Raw genomic sequence first — 18,829 nt, forward strand, 5'->3', positions numbered from 1 at the left:
TGCATGCTCTCTTTAAAAAATATACTTTAACATATATTATTTTATTATTTTACAGAATTTAAGTAAAAAAAATTTGTTTAAATATTATAGATCTATTATTTTAGTAAATTTTATTCATAGTAGCATCTATCATATTATTTTACTAAATTTTAATGTATTAAGATATTTTTGGATGCTATGATATTAAGTTTTTTTTTTAATTATATTTTCAAAATATTCGATTGCTTTAATTTTTACAACATATATAGTTTATTTTTTTCCATGGTGCATTTCAAAAAGTTATTATTTATTATCTGTGATTTAATATTTTGTAAAATTTGAAATATTATCATTTTGAGTTTGAATATTTATTTTCAAAATTTATATTTTGTCAAGTAAACTTTGAAAAATTACAGTACTATATTTAAGTTTGGAAGATTACATTTTGAATTTTTTTTTGTTACTACATTAATACATTATTTTATAATAAAAAAATATTTAAATTTTTGGTGATATTTTCTAAATTTTCTCAACAGATTTTGTTATAATTAAGAAAACATTATAATTAAAATTTGATTTGAACTACTAAAATTTCATAGTTTTCTAATAACATATTTTTAAATAGTATATGAATTAAAGGTTATTATATAATATTATATCTTTTTATATAAACATTTTAAAAAATATATTGTCAAGAGTTTCAAAATAAATAAAAGATAATATATAGTTGTAGATATAAAAGTTTAACATATCTTAATAAAGTTATTTTTGTATAAAAATATTATATAGTTCACGAATTTTAACTCATTTTAATGATGAGTGATAATTTATTTAAATGAAACAATTAAAAAATAAAATTTGTTAATTTACCTATTTAATATAATTTTATCATATTTAATTCTTATAGAACTTCTATTTTTATATAATACAGAATCTAATCATATAATTTATTAAAAAATATTATATAATTTTTATTTTCTTTTTTTATAAAAATTTTTAGTTAACATTGATTTATAACAATATTATATTATTGATTACGAAATTAATTAATATATTATTTTATAAAAATATTTAAATTTTAAGTAAGATTTTGTTAGATTCTTTCTCAACAGATTTTGTTATAATTTAAATTTATAGTTGGTTTATTATTAATGTAAGTAATCAAATATGTCATCTTAACTATTTCTGTAGGTGGTCCTACTATGACTTGCTAATGGTAGATAAAAATAGAACCCTAAATTAATAGATTAGATAGATATCCAAGGAACCAAACACATTTCTATATCCAAACACGTGCTATTCTAATGGAAGTCCAAAAATAAATGATAACTGGTAAATGGTAGATAAAAAATAGGACTCTATTTTAATAGATTAGATATAATAATACTATATTGATAAGAATTTTAAGTGAGTATCTCACCAATGGAAGTCCAAAATTAGCATAAGTCTCTCAAATTAAATAACACTAAAAATATTGATTTTATATTAATGAGAGACTTAATGAATCAATCTCTCATCACTAATGATGCTCTTAGTTCTTGAACTATATAAACCCATGGATGCTAGCGTCTATTATACAGAGATCAATTTATTGCATTAACACTTCAAAGACTATATATACCTTAGCTTCATTAAGAGAGAGAGTCATCATATACTACATGGCCAGAGCCGTGCTTAGAGGCTTTTGAAAAAGGCATTTGCCTAGGGCCCCCAAATTTTGTAAAAATTTTAGGGCCCCAAATTACAAAAAAAAAATACTTTTACATAGTAGTTAACATATTCTCTTAGTTAAATTTTTATTTTTATTTGAATTTAAATTGGACTTTTGTTTTAAGTAATTAGGTTTGTGATCATTTTTGCTATATTTTAAATAAAACTATAAAGATTATACTTCTAAAAAACTGTAAATATTTGATCACATTGGTCTTTTCTTTTATATGCTATGAGTTAGATTTATTTTATATACTTATGAGAATTTGATAAAGAAAATACAATATTTTCAATATATAGTTTATTATAGTTAATTTAAATGCTAAGATTTACATTTTTGACAGCTAATAACATTTCAATCAAAAATTTATATCTTTGTATTTATATTACAAATTCATACATTTTGTTCATGATTTAAAAGAAATTTAAAAAATGTTTATGTAATAATTCAAAACTTTTGAGTGTTATATATATATATATTATTATTAAAAATATATCATGTAAAATATATTTTTAAACTCGCCTCGGGCCTCCAAAAACCTTCGCACGGCACTGTACATGGCAAGTGTCAATATATGGGGTTGTCTCGTTTTTCTTCTACTACTCTCAGTGCACCAATGTCGATCTTTGGTCGTACAAGAGCGACTTTCCGGTTCAAGCCGTGTGATGAAGATTAGAAGTGAGCTTTTTGAGAGGCTAAAAGAGCTGAATGCTAAATTAGAAGGTGAAGGCGTGGTCTTCGGCAATACTCTTGACTCGAAGCGGCTCAGCCCCGGTGGTCCTGACCCAAATCATCACTAACGAAGGAGGAGACAACAATTCTGCATGTGTTTTTTGAACTTTTTGATTTTGTTGGAGAAGTTTAATATTATTACAACTTTTTGAACTTAACTGTAAGAGCAACATTATCGGGGACAAACTGTGTGGATTTCTAAAAAAAATAAAAAAAAAATTATTTTAACTATATTAATGTATTTCATTTCATTTCATTTAATTAATTGAATCTCTAGTTATTTGACATCTATCGGGTTAGTTTGCAAACCTGTCATCATTGTTTCGCCTCGACCACTTCTATTCTCTTTCTTCTTTGTGTATTTTTTTTTATTATTTTTTTAGTAGTTAATATTAAGAATCTCTCTTAATAACCTACCGTTAAAGGTGCTCTAACGGTGTAGTGTTTAATTTCACTGACACCGGATTGTAAACATTCAAGCTTAAATCTTCAAAGTTAAAAGATGTGTGACCTAAAAGCAGCTTGTTTGATCTATAAACATATGTAGAATTTTCTTATGGCACAATTCTATCTCTTTCCACTAATGTGTTGCTGGTTACATTATCTCATATGCATTGTCTTGGTTATTTGAGGCTCTATGTTAAGATTTAAGCTTCATCTGCTGTCTTGTGAGATTTTCTCTATAATATGTAGGTTTTAGAGAGAATTTACCTGCATATTTGAATTTTTGAAACGGGGGGGGGGGGAAAATTAACGAGTGCGGTAGCAAAATTTTGGTGGAGTCCTGTAGGTAGCACAAAAGGACTACATTGGAAATCTTGGGATAAGGTATGTGTTAGCAAGGAAGATGGGGGATTAGGTTTTAAGGATATAACTGATTTCAATACAGCAATGTTCGGTAAGCAGTTATGGAGGCTAATAGAAAAGCCACACACGTTATTCTCTCGGGTATTTAAGGGTAGGTATTTTAGGAATGCCTCACCACTTGAACCGGTTCGATCATACTCTCCGTCATACGACTGGAGGAGTATTGTCTCTGCTAGATCTCTGGTAAGCAAATGACTAATCAAAAGGGTGGGAACATGATCTTCTATATCAGTATGGAACGATCCTTGGCTCCCAACCACTCGCCCGAGACCAGCCAATAAAAATCAACACAATTTGTTTCCAGACCTTACAGTGGATTCCCTTATTGATTCCACTTCGCGAAGATGGAATTCACAGGTTCTTCGGACATTGGTGGACCCATAGGATGTGAAAATTATAGAAAGTATTCTTTTGAGTAGATATCATATGGCAGATAGGAATAGATGGCATTTCACAAATAATGGAAAATTTACGGTCAAATCAGGATATCAAGTGGAGAGGATTTACCCGGATAGGGAGAGAATACCGTCATTCATTGGTCCTATGGTTGATGTTCTAAAGGCTTTTTGCTGGAAAATCCGGTGTCCACCAAAGATGAAACATTTTCTTTGGCAACTGATCTCAGGATGTATAGCAGCCAAGAAGAATTTGCAGGCAAGAGGGATGCAAGGGGATATATGTTGTGCAAGATGTGGAGCAGAGGAGGAATCGATTAACCATGTGTTTTTTGAGTGCCCTCCAGCTATTCAGGTGTGGGCTCTGTCAAAGATCCCAACAAATCAAGCTATTTTTCCGACAGATTCTTTATTTACAAATATGGATCATCTATTCTGGAGAGTCGGTCCACCTATGGAAGATAATTAATTTGCATGGATACTTTGGTACATTTGGAAATGAAGAAATAATAAGGTTTTTAGTAATCTGGAGATAGATCTTAGGGATACTCTTAAATTGGCTGAGACGGAATCAACACTCTGGGTTGATGCCCAGTTGCAGAAAGATCAGAAGATGGGAGCAGAGCCTCAAGTTACGCTTCCTCCGTTGATTCCCGGCAGATGGTGTTTTACAGATGGATCATGGAAAGAGGGGGATATGTTCTCTGATCAGGGCTGGTTCAGTACTTTAGTTGGATTTGTGGGTCTGATGGGAGCTAGGAATGTAAGAGCGTCTCTCTCTCTCCTCTGCATGCAGAGTTCGAGGCGTTACTATGGGCAATGGAATGTATGAGAAACTTAAGACAATTTCAGGTTACGTTCGCAACGGACTGTTCTCAATTGGTGAAGATGGTTTCAGAACCAGAAGAATGACCAGCTTTTGCAAATTATTTGGAAGACATCAGGAATCTGAAAGAGAGTTTTACATATTCAGAGATAATACATGTACCAAGGACGCAAAATAAAAAGGCGGATAATCTAGCACGCAGTGCCAGAAAACAGCTGTCTTTCGTCGTTCACATGGACCAATATTTCCCGGTGTAGTTTACACAGTTTATATAAGTTTGTAATGTTGTCGACAAAAAAAAAATGTTTATGAATTTTTGAGACCCACAAGTACATAGTGAAGACTGTCAGCATTATTTTCAACACAAATTAAATACGAGATAGTTCATCAATAAGGAACACTTCATCTTATATGTATCTCTTTTTTTTTTGTAACTTATGTATCTAATTTTTTTTGAAAAGTGTAAGTTTAGAAAATAGTGTAACAAAGAGACACTTGAAAGTTCGATAAAGGGGAGGTGGTAACGTTAAATTTAATGTGGATTTAAATATTTAGAATATTTAACATTGACAAACATATATATATATTAAAGTCTTCAAAATTTAATCTAAATAGGAACCACAACACTAGTTGACACTAAATCTTATATCTAAACTAAATGATTTTACATATCAAATGATTTTGAAACTATTATTGTTGGATGATTCACAGTACTATTTAAAATTGACGGCAAAACATACCACAATTTGAATATATATTTTATTCATAAATGAAAATGTCAATTGGAATATTACGAACCTATTTTAAAGCACCATTTTAGAAAAAAATATATCAAGAAAAAGATATATAATCGTTTCTCCTCTTTTTTTTTCCTAATAAGTTTATGATATAGAGGGCTTAAAAGATGCTATTTTGGGTCAAATTGATTTGATGTCGGCCCAACCCTAAAAAGATCCGGGTCGGGTAAGGAAAAATCAAATCTCAAACGCTGGTTGTTGTTGTCGTCTCTGCGGCGCCTTCTCTCTCTCCAAAATCGCGCAGGTAAAGCTTTCTCCGATTCACCTCTTTTAAGATCAATATTCCCCCACACATACCTTCTTCTTCACTCAGAGTCTTTCTCCTTTGTTCCCAAGGTTTTGTGTCGATCTCGGAGCTCAGAGATTCGAATGACCTAATTGTCACCGTGGGGGATTCTTATTCACTCTGCAATCTACTCGAATTCATCTCGGCAACCTTAAAGTGGATCGAAAGAAAGTTTACACACTCTCTGAATCGATCGAAAGAAAGAAAGGTTCCGCCTTGAAATTAGGGTTTCTCGGGCGGCTTTTCACGGTGGATGATATTGGTCCTTCTGATTCGAGGGGTTTCTGCTAGATTTAAGCTAGAGAAGTGAAGAAAGGCGTTAAATTTAGTTCATGTATGGCTTCGGAGCCTGTTAACGATGGAGGAAGAGAGAAGCAGAGCATTAGAGTTTACACTAGGAAAGGTAAAGGTCAGAGGAAACAGTCACCTTTCTTTGCCTTTGCCACCGATGAAATTGGGAAAGCAAACAATCGTCTGAATCCTCCTGAAACTGTAGCTCCAGAGTCTTCGGATCCTATAGCTGTAGAAAAGACTGCTCTTGAGACCAAGTCGCGGGAAGACTCAACTGAAGCACCTTCTGACAAAGTGATTGATAAGCCTCATGATGATGTCAGTTTGGGCGCTGCTGATAAGAGCGTTATTCAATCTGTACCAGGTCCTTTGGTTCAGGATGATGCGAATACTGTTGTAGGTGAGAAGTCTGTGGAAGTACCCTCCCAAAGCTTTAAAACTCAAGATGATGTCAATACAGTAGTTGTCGATGAGAACTCTATAAAGGAACCTTCTGAAAGCCTTGCCCAAGAAGAAGATGTTACCACCGTGGTTGTTGACAAGAAGGCTATTGATGCACCTTCTGAAACCCTATCCGTGGAAGATATCAATACTGTTGTTGTTGACAAGAATCCCATTGAAGTATCTTCTGAAAACGTGGTAGATGGAGTAAAAGAAGCTCATCCTGAAAACCTTCCGGAAAGAGATGCCCCTGATGCTCAACAGACAGCAGGGCTTACCTCTGATTCTGCTGGTGAAAGCATGCCAATGGAGGAGGGCGTAGATGGACGCATAAAGATACATGTACCCTCCAAATCGAAGCAACAGAAAGAGGAGATTAGGAAGAAGCTTGAAGATCAGCTTAACGTGGTCAGAGGTCTGGTAAAGAGGATAGAGGATAAAGAGGGCGAGATTGGTGCGTATGACGACTCTCGTCTCTTGGCTAGCACTGGTATTACTAATGGAGGAGGAAGGATTCTCTCAGGTTTTGCGTCAGCTGGACTTCCTCGTGAGGTCATCAGAACACCAAGGCCTTTAAATCAACTAAGTATATCCGTGTTAGAGAATACTCAGGGGTTAAGTGAGCATGTGGAGAAAGAGAAAAGAACACCCAAGGCAAATCAGTTTTATAGAAATTCAGAGTTTTTACTTGGTGACAAGTTGCCACCCACAGAGAGTAACAAGAAATCAAAATCAAGTGCAAAGAAGCACGGAGGGGAGGTTGGTCATGGTTTTGGTGCAGGCTCTAAAGTTTTCAAGAATTGCAGTGCACTACTTGAAAGGCTGATGAAGCATAAGCATGGTTGGGTGTTCAATGCTCCTGTAGATGTGAAGGCTCTAGGTTTGCATGATTACTTCACCATTATCGAGCACCCTATGGATTTGGGAACGGTCAAGTCTGCATTAACAAGAAATGTGTACGAGTCACCAAGAGAATTTGCAGAGGATGTTAGACTTACTTTCCACAACGCCATGACTTACAATCCACCGGGACAGGATGTCCATATCATGGCGCAAGTGCTATTACAGATGTTTGAGGAGAGATGGGCTGTCATAGAGGCAGACTATAATCGTCAAATGAGATTTGTCACTAGTTATGAGATGAATCTTCCAGCTTCTACAATGAGGTCTAGACTGGGTCCTACGATGCCACCACCACCTATTAATGTGAGGAATACAATAGATAGAGCAGACTGGAGTAGTCATCATCCTGACTTGCAGCATCCAAAGCCAACAACAACGCCTGGCAGAACACCGACCAGCACAACACCTTCTGGAAGGACACCTGCTCTGAAGAAGCCAAAGGCAAACGAACCAAATAAAAGGGATATGACGTATGAAGAGAAGCAGAAGCTTAGTGGCCATTTGCAGAATTTGCCTCCAGACAAACTAGATGCAATTGTGCAAATTGTGAACAAGAGGAACACTGCTGTGAAGCTACAGGATGAAGAAATTGAAGTCGATATAGATAGTGTTGATCCGGAGACCCTGTGGGAGTTGGACAGATTTGTAATCAACTACAAAAAGGGTTTGAGCAAGAAAAAGAGAAAAGCTGAGCTAGCGAATCAAGCTAGAGCAGAGGCCGAGAGGAATGGCCAACAACAGATGGTATGATCGCCTGAGAATTCAACTCCTTTGTCCTTTTTAATTAATTTGTATGCTCATCTTCATATATATATATTTTCCTTTATTGCAGGCTCCAGCACCAGTGGCACGTGAGTTTTCTAGGGAGGGTGGAAACACAGGTAATTTTGCAGAGCCAGCCATTTTTGTGTTACCACTTCCCTTTTGGTGTGTACTACTTTGGATTATAATTCTTTCTGCTTGTTCTTATCAGCTAAAAAGACACTCCCTACCCCATTACCTTCTCAAGTGGAGAAGCAAAACAATGAGACAAGCAGATCAAGTAGTTCAAGCAGCTCTTCCAGTAGTTCCAGCTCTTCTAGTGGTACATGCTTTTCTTTGAGCTATCTATCTAATATATTACCTTGGTGCTGTTTTGATTTTTGTGACTAAACCCCCTCTGTGTTTGGTCTGCAGATTCGGACAGCGATAGCTCTTCGTCATCTGGATCAGATCAGACTTAGAGACTGGACAAGAGATTTGGTGTTGACAAAAATGTAAGGTATATGTGTTTCCTGGATAGCACATGTGTTAATGGAATCTTTTCAACGGTATCTTCCTTGTCTCTATTTTGGCATTGTTCTAACATTTGTGTATGTGATTGCTCTTGTTCACATCTGGTCCATATTGGGAGGGTAGTTACTAGTTAGTTGGTAGTGTTTGCTTGCTTATGGCTTTATGCCTGAGGGTTTCTGATCATATAACCAAATCTGATGGTTTTACTTTTATGCATGGTGAAACAGGGCGTTTAGAAAGATGGGGAAGATAGCGTTAGAAGAGCATATGAGAGGCTAAGGATGATGTGACGTACAGGCTTGAGGCAGAAATATTACACAGTAGTTGGGTTTGGAAGGAAAGATTGTATTGTATTCATAGAATAAATATATTTTTGATTTCGTTTTTAGAATTGGTAGGATGATGTGGCTGTCTCTACTTTTAGATGTAACCGTAGGAGGGTTGGTCTGGTCTGTTTCGGCACTCTTGTATATCTTGCCTCTCTCTGTTCTTCTCTGGTCTTGAGCAGTTTAGTTTGGTTGACTAGGTTCATGTTTGTTTTAGTTAGGGCTTTTGAATCAGAAAATATCATCACAACAGATTCTTGATGACTTGTGTATTTGTAAGCTTGTGACATTCGTCGTTTTCTCGTTGCTTCTAAAGTATCGTTCTGGCTCGAACTAACTTAGATTTACAAAGTGCACAAGTTAGCACTGGATATGTTAGTGAAAATTACCACATGAATCAATCTACAGCATAACAATAATTTTTGCCTAATTAAAGAGAGAGCTGTGGACTTTTCTATAACGATGTAACGTAATTTTAAGTTGAGAAATACAAGATTTATCTACGAGATGGGACACACTAAACTAGAAAAATTAGGTGTACAAACAAACATATTGTGTGGAACATTTTATAAGTTTTTGCAACTAAACTCGTATAGGTAAAACTCTTGTAGCCGGTTTTTCTAGTTTGAGGGGTTAATCATCATCATGATCTTTCCTGTGGACATCCAGCTGCCATGTGCCATCATCCTTTTGAACCATCCCTTTGTTTGCAAGACACCTCCAGGTACTGGGCACTAAGAACTCGTCTTTCAGAGCATCTAAACCTTTATTGACCAATGAAATATCCCGACCAATCACCAGCTTAAACAGCCCCGCTTTGTCTTGCATCCCCGCCATGCCGTGCAGGTATATCTCCAGGTTATGATAGTTCCTAAAGTTTAGAGACCTTTTCAGGTAAGTCGAGTTCAACGTATTGATCTGGAGCTCCTGGCCTACTTCTGCATACAGTAAGAGTGGATAATGTGGTGCCACATCCGGAACATTGACTATTCTCAGGATGTTCAGTTGTTTGAGTGAGTCGACGATTTTTACAAAGTCTTGGTCCCCAATTCGAGGACACCCGAATGCAAAAACTGTGATGGGAACTTGCTTTCTTTCAAGACCTGAACTGATCGTGTTTTTCTTGCCATTGACAAGATCTGCAGCTGCTAGAGTTGACATTACTCCGCCCAAGCTATGGCCTGTGAAAGTGATGCTCACTTCTTCGTTCTTGTAAACATCTAACAATCTCTTGAGCTCTCCTTGTACCTGAAACCAAGTCATTAAGAGAGAGGACAAGAAATGGAAGAAAGGTTGCTGTGAAGACCTGTTCTCGTGCGCTAGTAGTGTCATAAGGCGACTTAGCATCAGAAGAGGTGTAGACATCGAGCCAGCCACTTCCAATACGAGGCACGATCTTGGAGTCGAATACAGGGAAAACTTTGACACCTGACTCAAGTGGGAAATCAAAATCGTTAGCCCATTCATATGGCTGAAGAGTTCCTCTCCAAGCTACAACAATGTCTCTCCTCCCTAACAGCGCCTTGCCTTCGTCTGTAGCCACGGCTACATAACCAATCCAGTTAGTCTGCACGCGTGATGCTTCCTTTGACAAAGACTTGACGATGAAACAGATTGGTAGGTTTAAAGAAGCCGTTGCGTAGATGTACTTGGTCACATTGTACCTAAGAATGTGACATTTTGGATGGTCGAAACAAAGATGAATGGAACATTTTGGATTTTTGTGGGAAGTAATAATACCTGAAAGGGTTGGCTTTAAGGTAGCCAGTTCGAGCAAAGATTTGGCTCTTAGAGTAATAACAATCACCGGCGTATAAGGACTTACGGTCCCAGTTAAAGGCGTCGTAACCAACCTGAGCCATCTCGCCGTAGTGAATGATGTAGCGACGAAGGTCTGGGTCAAGTGGGTCAAGGAGGCCTTTCCATTTGTTTTGGCCGCTTAGAACTTTCCACCTCTTGGCTATGGCTCCCAACATGCTTGCCTTTAGTTTTTTTCCCTGCTTTTTCTGGATGGTAACATTGTTCCTTTGTGTGAAGGAATTGGTCCTTAATGCATGGCCCTTCACATATATAGTGCCGGTTTTTAAGTATTTGTTAAGTGTACGCATGTTATAACAGTTTAAAAGGATAAAATATAAAGAGTTAGGCAACTTTCAAGGTCTAATATTGATGGTATTGACGGTTAAATCAACGCTTAAATCATGTATTGTTAGTTACACAGAAATTAAATTAATTAAAGGGAAATTTTTATCAATGTCTGTCTAACCTGATTCGGTTCAACCGAGCCGAAACACATCTGTCCAGAAGAAACCAATCCAGAAGAACAATTAGTTCAGCATTTGATGAGCCTTTCCTAACTATAGGAGAATCATTCACAATTCAGCTAATCATCCACAGTATTCTTACTGAACAGTATCTCTCTCTTCTCTTTCTGAAGGAACGAGTAGGTGCATATTCATGTCACATCTGAAGGGACGCAATCATTTTTCAGGAACCTAAGGAGGCTTCAAGAGGCACTGTCATGAACTTGATTCCAACCACATATTCTTTTTTTTTTTTTGAATGAATGTAAAATTTATTCAATCAAAACTCCTATTACATCTAGTGCACCTGTTTTTTATAATGAAATCAAGTAGAGATACTCAAAATAAAAATCTACAACCCTTCGTATCTATATTCTTGAGCCAAACCAAGTGCTCAATCCATCCTCAAGATACTTCTTTCCTTTTCCTTTGACTGCAAGCAGCTTCAACCGAATCTCCAACCACATATTCGCACTATCTTTAACCTTATGCAATCAACGAAAACTCTAAGTGTCAAACTAACTAGGAATATACTGGTAAGATTTACAAATGCTACAACAAGTATTAAGTACCTGGACGATAACTTCTTGAACGTTAAAAGACATGGCAGCCTCAAACTTCCCACTTGGTTGAAATTTTTTTCCAACAGCATGTTTTTTCCGAAGCTCAAGAAGCTGAACCAACTTGGGTCGAAATTTGTATTTTATCCAGAGAAATGACAAAGAAAGAGGCCATGAATTGTCAACCACATAGTGTGCCAGTGCTCCAGGAGCATACTTCCTGCAAAATGTAAAGAAGAGAAAATTTCAGTTTCCATGGGACAAGTATATCTTCTGGAGAAACAGAACAGGCCTATACATGAATCACATAAACATATGTACATCAGCCGACCTTTTTAATATCTTATTTTCTTGAAAACGAAGAAGATAATTCATGTGCTCTCACTTTCATTTCACCTGCGCTACTAGATCACTCATGAATCCAGAATAGAAACCTATCCGTAAGATGAATGAAAAAAAATATACATTGTATCCAAAAAGACGATGCGATTTTGTACCGTAACTAGACCAAAAAGAAACCAAATTCTATAACAAACCCTTTACCTACGTATCTCTGCATATTACCAGGAGTGAGACAGAAGGAAACTTGTTTCATTGAAACTGCAACAAAACGCTAAACCTGTGACAAAGAGAGCAGCCACGGGACTGAGGCTTATATACCAGAAACCAAACTCATTTTCCAAACTCCAAAACAAACAAAGATGCTGAATGAACTTAGAAATTCTAACCTGACCCTCGTCGTTTTGATTTGCTTTGTGCTTATAGCTTCAAGGCTGCGTTCCGTCAGTTCTTCTGTGTACAACCCACACAACACCCTGAAGAAGCAGTTTGGGAAGTGGCTTCAATACCACGGAAAATCATATGGAGGAAAGGATGAGTGGATGTTCAGGTTTGGGATATTCCAGTCTAATCTCCAGTTCATTGACTACATCAACTCCCTCCACTTGCCCTTTAAGTTAGCGGAGAACAGATTTGCGGACATGACCAACTCCGAGTTTAAGGCCCATTTCCTCGGGTTAAACACGTCTTCCTCGAGGTTACACAGCAACCATAGTTGTGACCCATCAGCATCAGGCAATGTTCCGGACGCTGTGGACTGGAGGAAAGAAGGTGCTGTGACTCCCATTAGAGATCAAGGAAGATGCGGTATGACATTATGCTCTTAGGATCCCATTCGAAAGATAACATTCATACACAACTGTTGACAATCTCGTTGCATTTTGTACAGGAGGTTGCTGGGCTTTCGCTACGGTTGCAGCTATTGAAGGCATCACCAAGATAAAAACAGGGAATTTAATACCTCTCTCAGAACAACAACTCATAGATTGCGACACCGGAAGTTACAACAAAGGCTGTAGTGGTGGATTAATGGAAACGGCATATGAATACCTCATAGCCAATGGTGGACTCGTCGCCCTGGACGACTACCCATACACAGCCACAGATGGTACCGGCTGCGACCAAGAAAAATCCCAAAATAAAATCGTTACGATTACAGGATACGAAAAGGTAGCCCCGAACGAGGCGAGCCTAGAAGTCGCTGCTGCTCAACAACCAGTATCAGTTGGAATTGACGCTGATGGGTTTATCTTTCAGTTCTACTCTTCTGGTGTTTTCACAGGTTACTGCGGATCAAGTCTCAACCATGCAGTGACTGTTGTCGGATATGGAGAGGAAGCGGGCGAAAAGTATTGGATTGTAAAGAATACATGGGGAACTGGTTGGGGTGAAGAAGGCTACATACGGATGGAACGAGGTTATCGTAAAGAGACGGGTAAATGTGGTATTACTATGCTTGCAAGCTATCCCCTGCAGTGAGTCCTCAAGAGCCTTTTCTATTTCGTTCACAAAGAATTAATATGAAAAATTTCTGTGACAATCTGCAATAGCGCAGCTAAAATAATTACATAGTGAAATAATGTACTAGAGATAATTGAGAACCAGGGTGCTGTTTACAGGATTCCAAAGATAAGATGCGATTATAATAGAAACATGTATTTAGTCTGGATGTAATACCTGGCCATTAAATCACAAGAGATTCCCTTGAACCATTGATACTTTCTCCTTGGCATTGAGACTACTGATATTGAACAAAACAAGGTTCTCATGCATCACTATTTCCACACTGTTATATGCACACTCGACACTACAGATAGGTGCTGTTCGTTTGCTCATCCAGGTAATCCATTTGAGGACCTGCTTCTTATAACAATAAACTTGGCATTGAGACTACTGATATTGAACAAAACAAGGTTCTTATGCATCTGGGTGAAAATGCAAATCGATGTTCGTTTTGTGCATTATAATGCTACATTTAGATGGATCACCCAACTGAATTTTTAAAAACTCATCTCAAATTCTCATCCAATTGAAGGTGAGTCTTGATGGTGCATCTGGATGCATATGCATTTTGTTCAGTCCAAAATGATAAATGACAAAAATGACCTTTTAAAATCAAATATTATTTTCAAATCGTAAATTCTATTTTTTTTTTTGCAAACATTTTTCCGCCAGAATCGAAAAATACATTTTCCCGCAAAAACTGAAAAACACATTTTCTCGCAAAAACTGAATAACACACTTTTCCGCCAAAACCGCAAAATGCGTTTTTCTCAAAAAATGTAAAACACATATTTCCATAAAAACACACTTTTCGGTCAAAACCGAAATAATGCATTTTATGGCCAAAACCGCAAAAAAACATATTTTCGTCAAAACCAGAATAATGCATTTTCTGGCCAAAACCACAAAAAAGCATTTTCTCGTCAAAATCGGAAAACACAATTTTCCCGCCAAAACCGGAAAACACATTTTTCTGCCAAAACCGGAAAACACATTTTCCCGCCAAAACCGGAAAATGCATTTTCCCGCAAAAACCAGAAAAACACATGTACCCACTAAAACCGGAAAAACGCACCTTCCCGCCAAAACGGAAAAAACAAATGTTCCCGCCAGAACCACAAAACACATTTTCCTGCCAAAACCGGAAAACATATTTTTCCGCCAAAACCGAAAAACGGATTTTCCTGCCAAAACTGGAAACGTATTTTCCCGCAAAAACCGGAAAATGCATTTTTCCACCAAAACCCTGAAAAACGCAAAACACATTTTCCTGCCAAAACCGAAAAACACATTTCTTGACAAAACCGGAAAATTCCCGCCAAAATCGCAAAAAAACTTTCCTGTCAAAACGCAAAACGCAGTTTTTCGTCAAAAACACATTTTCTGCCAAAACCGCACAACGTATTTTTCCGCCAAAATCACAAAAACATATTTTCCGCCAAACCCATAAAAACATATTTACCGTAAAAATGCTATTTTTCTGCCGAAACATAAAAAAAAAACATTTTAGTCATTTTATTAACAAATCCATCTGGATGCAAATGCAAGTTAAAAAAACGAACATAGATGCATTCAGATGATTCATCTGGATGCATGCACGAAATGAAGAAACAAACAACACCCAAATGAAACATCTGGATAAGACATCTGGATGCATCTTCCAGACAGGGCCGTCCCTGCCATAAGGCCAGTGAGGCAATAGCTTTAGGCCACAATTTTTTTTTACAATTTTAGAGGCCACATTTTTTTTGAAAAATGATTATGGTCAAGTGGTTAAAAATATTATTTTTACTTTTTGTTTGAGTTGGAGTTTGCACCTTCAACGTTATGGTTTATGTTAACTCGTAATGTTTCCTTCTTTTTTTTTTTACATGTGCATTTCTCTCTTAGTTTGATATATATTTTTTTAAAACAACCTCTTTTAGTTGAAATAATTTATTTGTTATCTATGTGTTTCTATTTTTTGTGTTATTTAGGATTACAATAATAATAATTCAAACAAACTAGTGGTTTTTATTTTACTAAAGTATCTATTAATTATCTGATATTAATCTGACATAACTAACCTACTATATCATTTTATATTTCAAATAGAAAATATAATATATTTATTTATTTATTTATATTGTATAAATATATGATATTGTATATAAATATGCTTTAGGCCACCAAATTTACCGGGACGGCACTGCTTCCAGATGTACGAACAAACAGGGCCATACTCTACAACAGCTTTCAGGAGCTTGCAGATGAAGCGCACAATACATAAACGATATGGAGACAAACGTATCTCTGCTATTAAACAAAATCTGTTTTACAAGAAACAACATAATATTCCCAAGTTCGGGGTATGAATTGAATTCCATTACAGTATCGTAACAGTAGCTACTCTTACAAAATTTTAGCACCAATCTGATGAGTACATGAAGTGCCTAAGACCTCATCTCGGCAAGTCTTTGTCTAACAGTACAGGCAAGCTTCCATTCACCAATGCCAATCAGACGCTCGACCACTTTTTGCCTAACCTTGATATACGGTATAAACCCTTTATCAGTCATTCTCATCACCATCTTCCCTGCCAAAATGTATTCCCTAACCTCTAGGCAACCCTCTACTAACACCTCATAAGTCTCAAATTCCACAGGGTAATCTCGGCTTTCGACAAACTCAATCATCTCTATGGCTTTCCAGATTTCCCTGTTGGCTCTCAAAGCTGCTGCCACTTTTGTCAGCATCCCTTTCCGCGGAGATATTCCAGCTTTGCTCACCATCTCCTTGACAATCTTCACCACATCGCTAGTCTTTCTAGCCAAACACATTGAATTAATCACTGCACCGTAACTTTCCACATCAGGAATACAACCAGCTCCACCCATTTCCTCAACAACTCTAACCGCCTCATCCAACTTATCAACAGCACAGAGTGATGACACTAAATAGTTGCATGTCCCAGTATCAGGACTATACCCAATCAACTTCATCTCGTTAATAATCTCCACAACAGACTGAGATCCTCTTCCTCGCCGTTCAAGCCAAGCATCAGACAGAAGGAGATGAGTCTGAGTATTAGGAAGACAGCCGGAACGAAGAGTACGCTGTAAAATCGCAAAGGACAAAGGAAGTGGATCTGAGCTCTGAAGGCAGTAAGTGAGAAGACTAGAGTAGACAATCTTGGGCAGAGAACGAGGTCTCACGGGCACGAAACTCTGGAGGATTTCGTCAATGACTCTGATTCTATGATGATGATGGAAAGCAGAGAGGAAAGAGAAGAGCTTTGAGTTCTGGTAAGGCTCTTTGAGCGAGACAACGAGGTGAGGGATCTGGAGATACTCTTTTGTTTCGACGGCGCATTTGATAGCCTTCTCAACGGCTTCAAAGGAAGAGACTTGCCGAGAAAAGGGGATGCTGCGGGAGGGAGAATAAGCAAGAGGCTTTCGCAAATGTGTGAAACGATATGCCATTACGTAACACCAGAGATCTGATTTGACTGTAAAGTCATCAACTTGACATCTTAAAATCAAAACCTGGAGCATAAAGAACACATACAATCATTCGACTAATCAATTCAAAACTCTCAGTGATGATGATAACTGTTCAGTTAGATCCTCAGAAAGACAAAAGTATGTTTCATGTAAATCGGGAGAGTCATACCTGAATGCGTTTTGGAAGGTTCCAAGCTAAACCCAGGAAGAATAATCAGGAAGCTATAATAGGATCGAGGAGGAACGATATTTTACTTCACAGGGGAATATCATCGAACAACTGGACGGCGAAATGTGGAGAAAGTCAAATGAGTTGACAATCACTTGAGATTCCGAAATCTGATCGAACTGGGTAGTAAATCACGAACCGCTAATACGAATCATCATCAATCTAATGCGTCGTTCACAGATTTGAAGAACGATGAGGAAGGATTCTCTTCAAAGTAGACTGGCAATTAACACGCTTTTCTCTCGTGTTGGGTTTTAAAACTAACCGGCGGATATATTCAATAGGTTGGTTTTACTTTTAACCGTAAACTGCTCGGTTCAACCACTCATCTATTTTTCCTCAAAAAAATGTAACTTTCGAACACTTTTTTCAGGGGAAATTGCATCCTACATCAATCAAACAAATTATAATTCATCCACTAACTAAAAACCCTGTTTTTTCAATATACATTATACACATTATAGATTATTGCCATATTACCCTTGCAACCAACCGGTAAAACCTGCTAACAAAAATAATTAAAAAATATATAAAAAACTTTTAGCACATCTTCTAATCCATCACCACCACCTCCACGTCTGTACTCCACCATCTCATTCCAGTGTTTCTCTTTCTTCTTCAGATTATCAAAAAAATCATACATTTTCTTCTGTCACATAATTCTTCTATTTCAATACTTCAGCAAAAGAACAATCAATTGTTCTAACGAAGACGGTGAGTACACACAACAACTCTTTCATTTTTTTTTTTTAAATCAATTGATTCTCACAATCATGCTTTTGTTTTCATACTCTGTTTTTTTTTTCTGTTTTCTTTTCTGTTTTTGTTTTAAAGATCTAGTGGTGAAGAACAGACAGCGATGAAAGCGTAGACGGTAAGCACACAAAAAATCTTTTTCTTTTTTTTCTCCTTTTTTTTCTTAAATCAATTGATTCTCACAATCATGATTTTGTTTACATACTCTGTTTTTGTTTTTGATTTTGTTTTACAGATCTAGTGGTGAAGAACAACGACGGCGAATCAGTTAAAGCATCATCGTGTCGGGAAAAAGAGAGGAGATGAAGATGATCTCTATATGGTGGTGAACGAAATGAATGTGTATCAGTCTGTCTAAAAAAAGAAGAATTGAAAAAGATGAATTCACCGTCTATACTATATTTGGTGAAATGAATAGTATAGTATATATTTTTAAGTGTAGCTACTTATGTACGGTTACCATACTATTTGAGACATATTTCTATACTACTCCTTAAAAATGTAATAATATATCATGTTGTTAAATTTGATAGGTCTCTTCTTTGTCAATTTGTGTGATTGATTGTAATATGAAATTCATTTTTCGAGTGTTGGACAAATTTGATTATTTGGAACATTCGTTAAGTATACTACTTAGACTATATGGAATATAAGATATGCAATATGCTAACCAAGTAAATGTGATTTCAAGTGTTAAATATTGGAAAACAATGTATAGATTGTATTTGGGTTTATAGGTTCCTGCCTAGGGTTTAGATTTACTAAGTAAAGGTTTGGGTATAGTAAACCATATTATATACATTCTATTTGGGTTTATATTTCTTTGAT

At 36.6% G+C, this 18,829-nt stretch overlaps 5 protein-coding genes and 1 long non-coding RNA gene across 9 annotated transcripts; 4 read left to right on the forward strand and 2 right to left on the reverse strand.

Moving 5' to 3' along the window:
• The first annotated feature begins 906 nt into the window (after nucleotides 1-906).
• Nucleotides 907-5,337, forward strand: LOC103844059 (CLAVATA3/ESR (CLE)-related protein 3). Its single transcript, XM_009120831.3, has 2 exons — nucleotides 907-1,637; nucleotides 2,248-5,337. Exons 1-2 carry the CDS (start codon nucleotides 1,539-1,541, stop codon nucleotides 2,488-2,490), a joined length of 342 nt encoding a protein of 113 aa, XP_009119079.1. The 5' UTR covers nucleotides 907-1,538; the 3' UTR covers nucleotides 2,491-5,337.
• Nucleotides 5,338-5,467: 130 nt separating this feature from the next.
• On the forward strand, nucleotides 5,468-9,128 carry LOC103844056 (transcription factor GTE4). 4 transcript variants are annotated; one of them, XR_628248.3, is made up of 6 exons: nucleotides 5,468-5,551; nucleotides 5,644-7,972; nucleotides 8,061-8,109; nucleotides 8,202-8,312; nucleotides 8,405-8,538; nucleotides 8,731-9,128. XR_628248.3 is itself a non-coding variant. In XM_009120828.3 (5 exons), the coding sequence occupies exons 1-4, from the start codon at nucleotides 5,930-5,932 to the stop codon at nucleotides 8,449-8,451; spliced, it is 2,250 nt and encodes a 749-aa protein (XP_009119076.1). In that variant the 5' UTR covers nucleotides 5,535-5,929; the 3' UTR covers nucleotides 8,452-8,489; nucleotides 8,731-9,128. The 4 variants fall into 4 exon arrangements, 2 of the variants coding, with proteins under 2 accessions (XP_009119076.1, XP_009119077.1); XR_628247.3 differs by having other exon boundaries at nucleotides 5,535-7,972; XM_009120828.3 differs by having other exon boundaries at nucleotides 5,535-7,972; nucleotides 8,405-8,489.
• A 146-nt stretch (nucleotides 9,129-9,274) lies between these two features.
• LOC103844057 (phospholipase A1-IIalpha) lies at nucleotides 9,275-11,870 on the reverse strand. The gene is made up of 4 exons (XM_018655659.2): nucleotides 11,705-11,870; nucleotides 10,570-11,617; nucleotides 10,136-10,493; nucleotides 9,275-10,077 (listed from the first exon to the last, which is right to left on the reverse strand). Exons 2-4 carry the CDS (start codon nucleotides 10,935-10,937, stop codon nucleotides 9,463-9,465), a joined length of 1,341 nt encoding a protein of 446 aa, XP_018511175.1. The 5' UTR covers nucleotides 10,938-11,617; nucleotides 11,705-11,870; the 3' UTR covers nucleotides 9,275-9,462.
• A 473-nt stretch (nucleotides 11,871-12,343) lies between these two features.
• Nucleotides 12,344-13,743, forward strand: LOC103844054 (ervatamin-B). The gene is made up of 2 exons (XM_009120824.3): nucleotides 12,344-12,838; nucleotides 12,921-13,743. Exons 1-2 carry the CDS (start codon nucleotides 12,394-12,396, stop codon nucleotides 13,508-13,510), a joined length of 1,035 nt encoding a protein of 344 aa, XP_009119072.1. The 5' UTR covers nucleotides 12,344-12,393; the 3' UTR covers nucleotides 13,511-13,743.
• Nucleotides 13,744-15,435: 1,692 nt separating this feature from the next.
• LOC103844053 (pentatricopeptide repeat-containing protein At1g06270) lies at nucleotides 15,436-17,485 on the reverse strand. The gene is made up of 2 exons (XM_009120822.3): nucleotides 17,186-17,485; nucleotides 15,436-17,058 (listed from the first exon to the last, which is right to left on the reverse strand). Exon 2 carries the CDS (start codon nucleotides 16,993-16,995, stop codon nucleotides 15,967-15,969), a length of 1,029 nt encoding a protein of 342 aa, XP_009119070.1. The 5' UTR covers nucleotides 16,996-17,058; nucleotides 17,186-17,485; the 3' UTR covers nucleotides 15,436-15,966.
• Nucleotides 17,486-17,775: 290 nt separating this feature from the next.
• Nucleotides 17,776-18,477, forward strand: LOC117128940. The gene is made up of 2 exons (XR_004452389.1): nucleotides 17,776-17,959; nucleotides 18,080-18,477. It is a non-coding gene; the product is annotated as an uncharacterized LOC117128940 (long non-coding RNA).
• Nucleotides 18,478-18,829: the final 352 nt, after the last annotated feature.

The sequence above is a fragment of the Brassica rapa genome, chromosome A10 (assembly GCF_000309985.2).
Source record: "Brassica rapa cultivar Chiifu-401-42 chromosome A10, CAAS_Brap_v3.01, whole genome shotgun sequence".
Lineage (NCBI taxonomy): Eukaryota > Viridiplantae > Streptophyta > Magnoliopsida > Brassicales > Brassicaceae > Brassica > Brassica rapa.

Coding starts and splice junctions, on each gene's coding strand:
- LOC103844054 (XM_009120824.3), top strand. CDS start 12,394: ATGCTGAATGAACTTAGAAATTCTAACCTGACCCTCGTCGTTTTGATT. Junction 12,839..12,920: donor TAGAGATCAAGGAAGATGCG/GTATGACATTAT, acceptor CATTTTGTACAG/GAGGTTGCTGGGCTTTCGCT.
- LOC103844059 (XM_009120831.3), top strand. CDS start 1,539: ATGCTAGCGTCTATTATACAGAGATCAATTTATTGCATTAACACTTCA. Junction 1,638..2,247: donor AGAGAGTCATCATATACTAC/ATGGCCAGAGCC, acceptor ACGGCACTGTAC/ATGGCAAGTGTCAATATATG.
- LOC103844056 (XM_009120828.3), top strand. CDS start 5,930: ATGGCTTCGGAGCCTGTTAACGATGGAGGAAGAGAGAAGCAGAGCATT. Junction 7,973..8,060: donor GGAATGGCCAACAACAGATG/GTATGATCGCCT, acceptor CCTTTATTGCAG/GCTCCAGCACCAGTGGCACG. Junction 8,313..8,404: donor TAGTTCCAGCTCTTCTAGTG/GTACATGCTTTT, acceptor TTTGGTCTGCAG/ATTCGGACAGCGATAGCTCT.
- LOC103844053 (XM_009120822.3), bottom strand. CDS start 16,995: ATGGCATATCGTTTCACACATTTGCGAAAGCCTCTTGCTTATTCTCCC.
- LOC103844057 (XM_018655659.2), bottom strand. CDS start 10,937: ATGCGTACACTTAACAAATACTTAAAAACCGGCACTATATATGTGAAG. Junction 10,494..10,569: donor CTTAAAGCCAACCCTTTCAG/GTATTATTACTT, acceptor TCACATTCTTAG/GTACAATGTGACCAAGTACA. Junction 10,078..10,135: donor CTACTAGCGCACGAGAACAG/GTCTTCACAGCA, acceptor ACTTGGTTTCAG/GTACAAGGAGAGCTCAAGAG.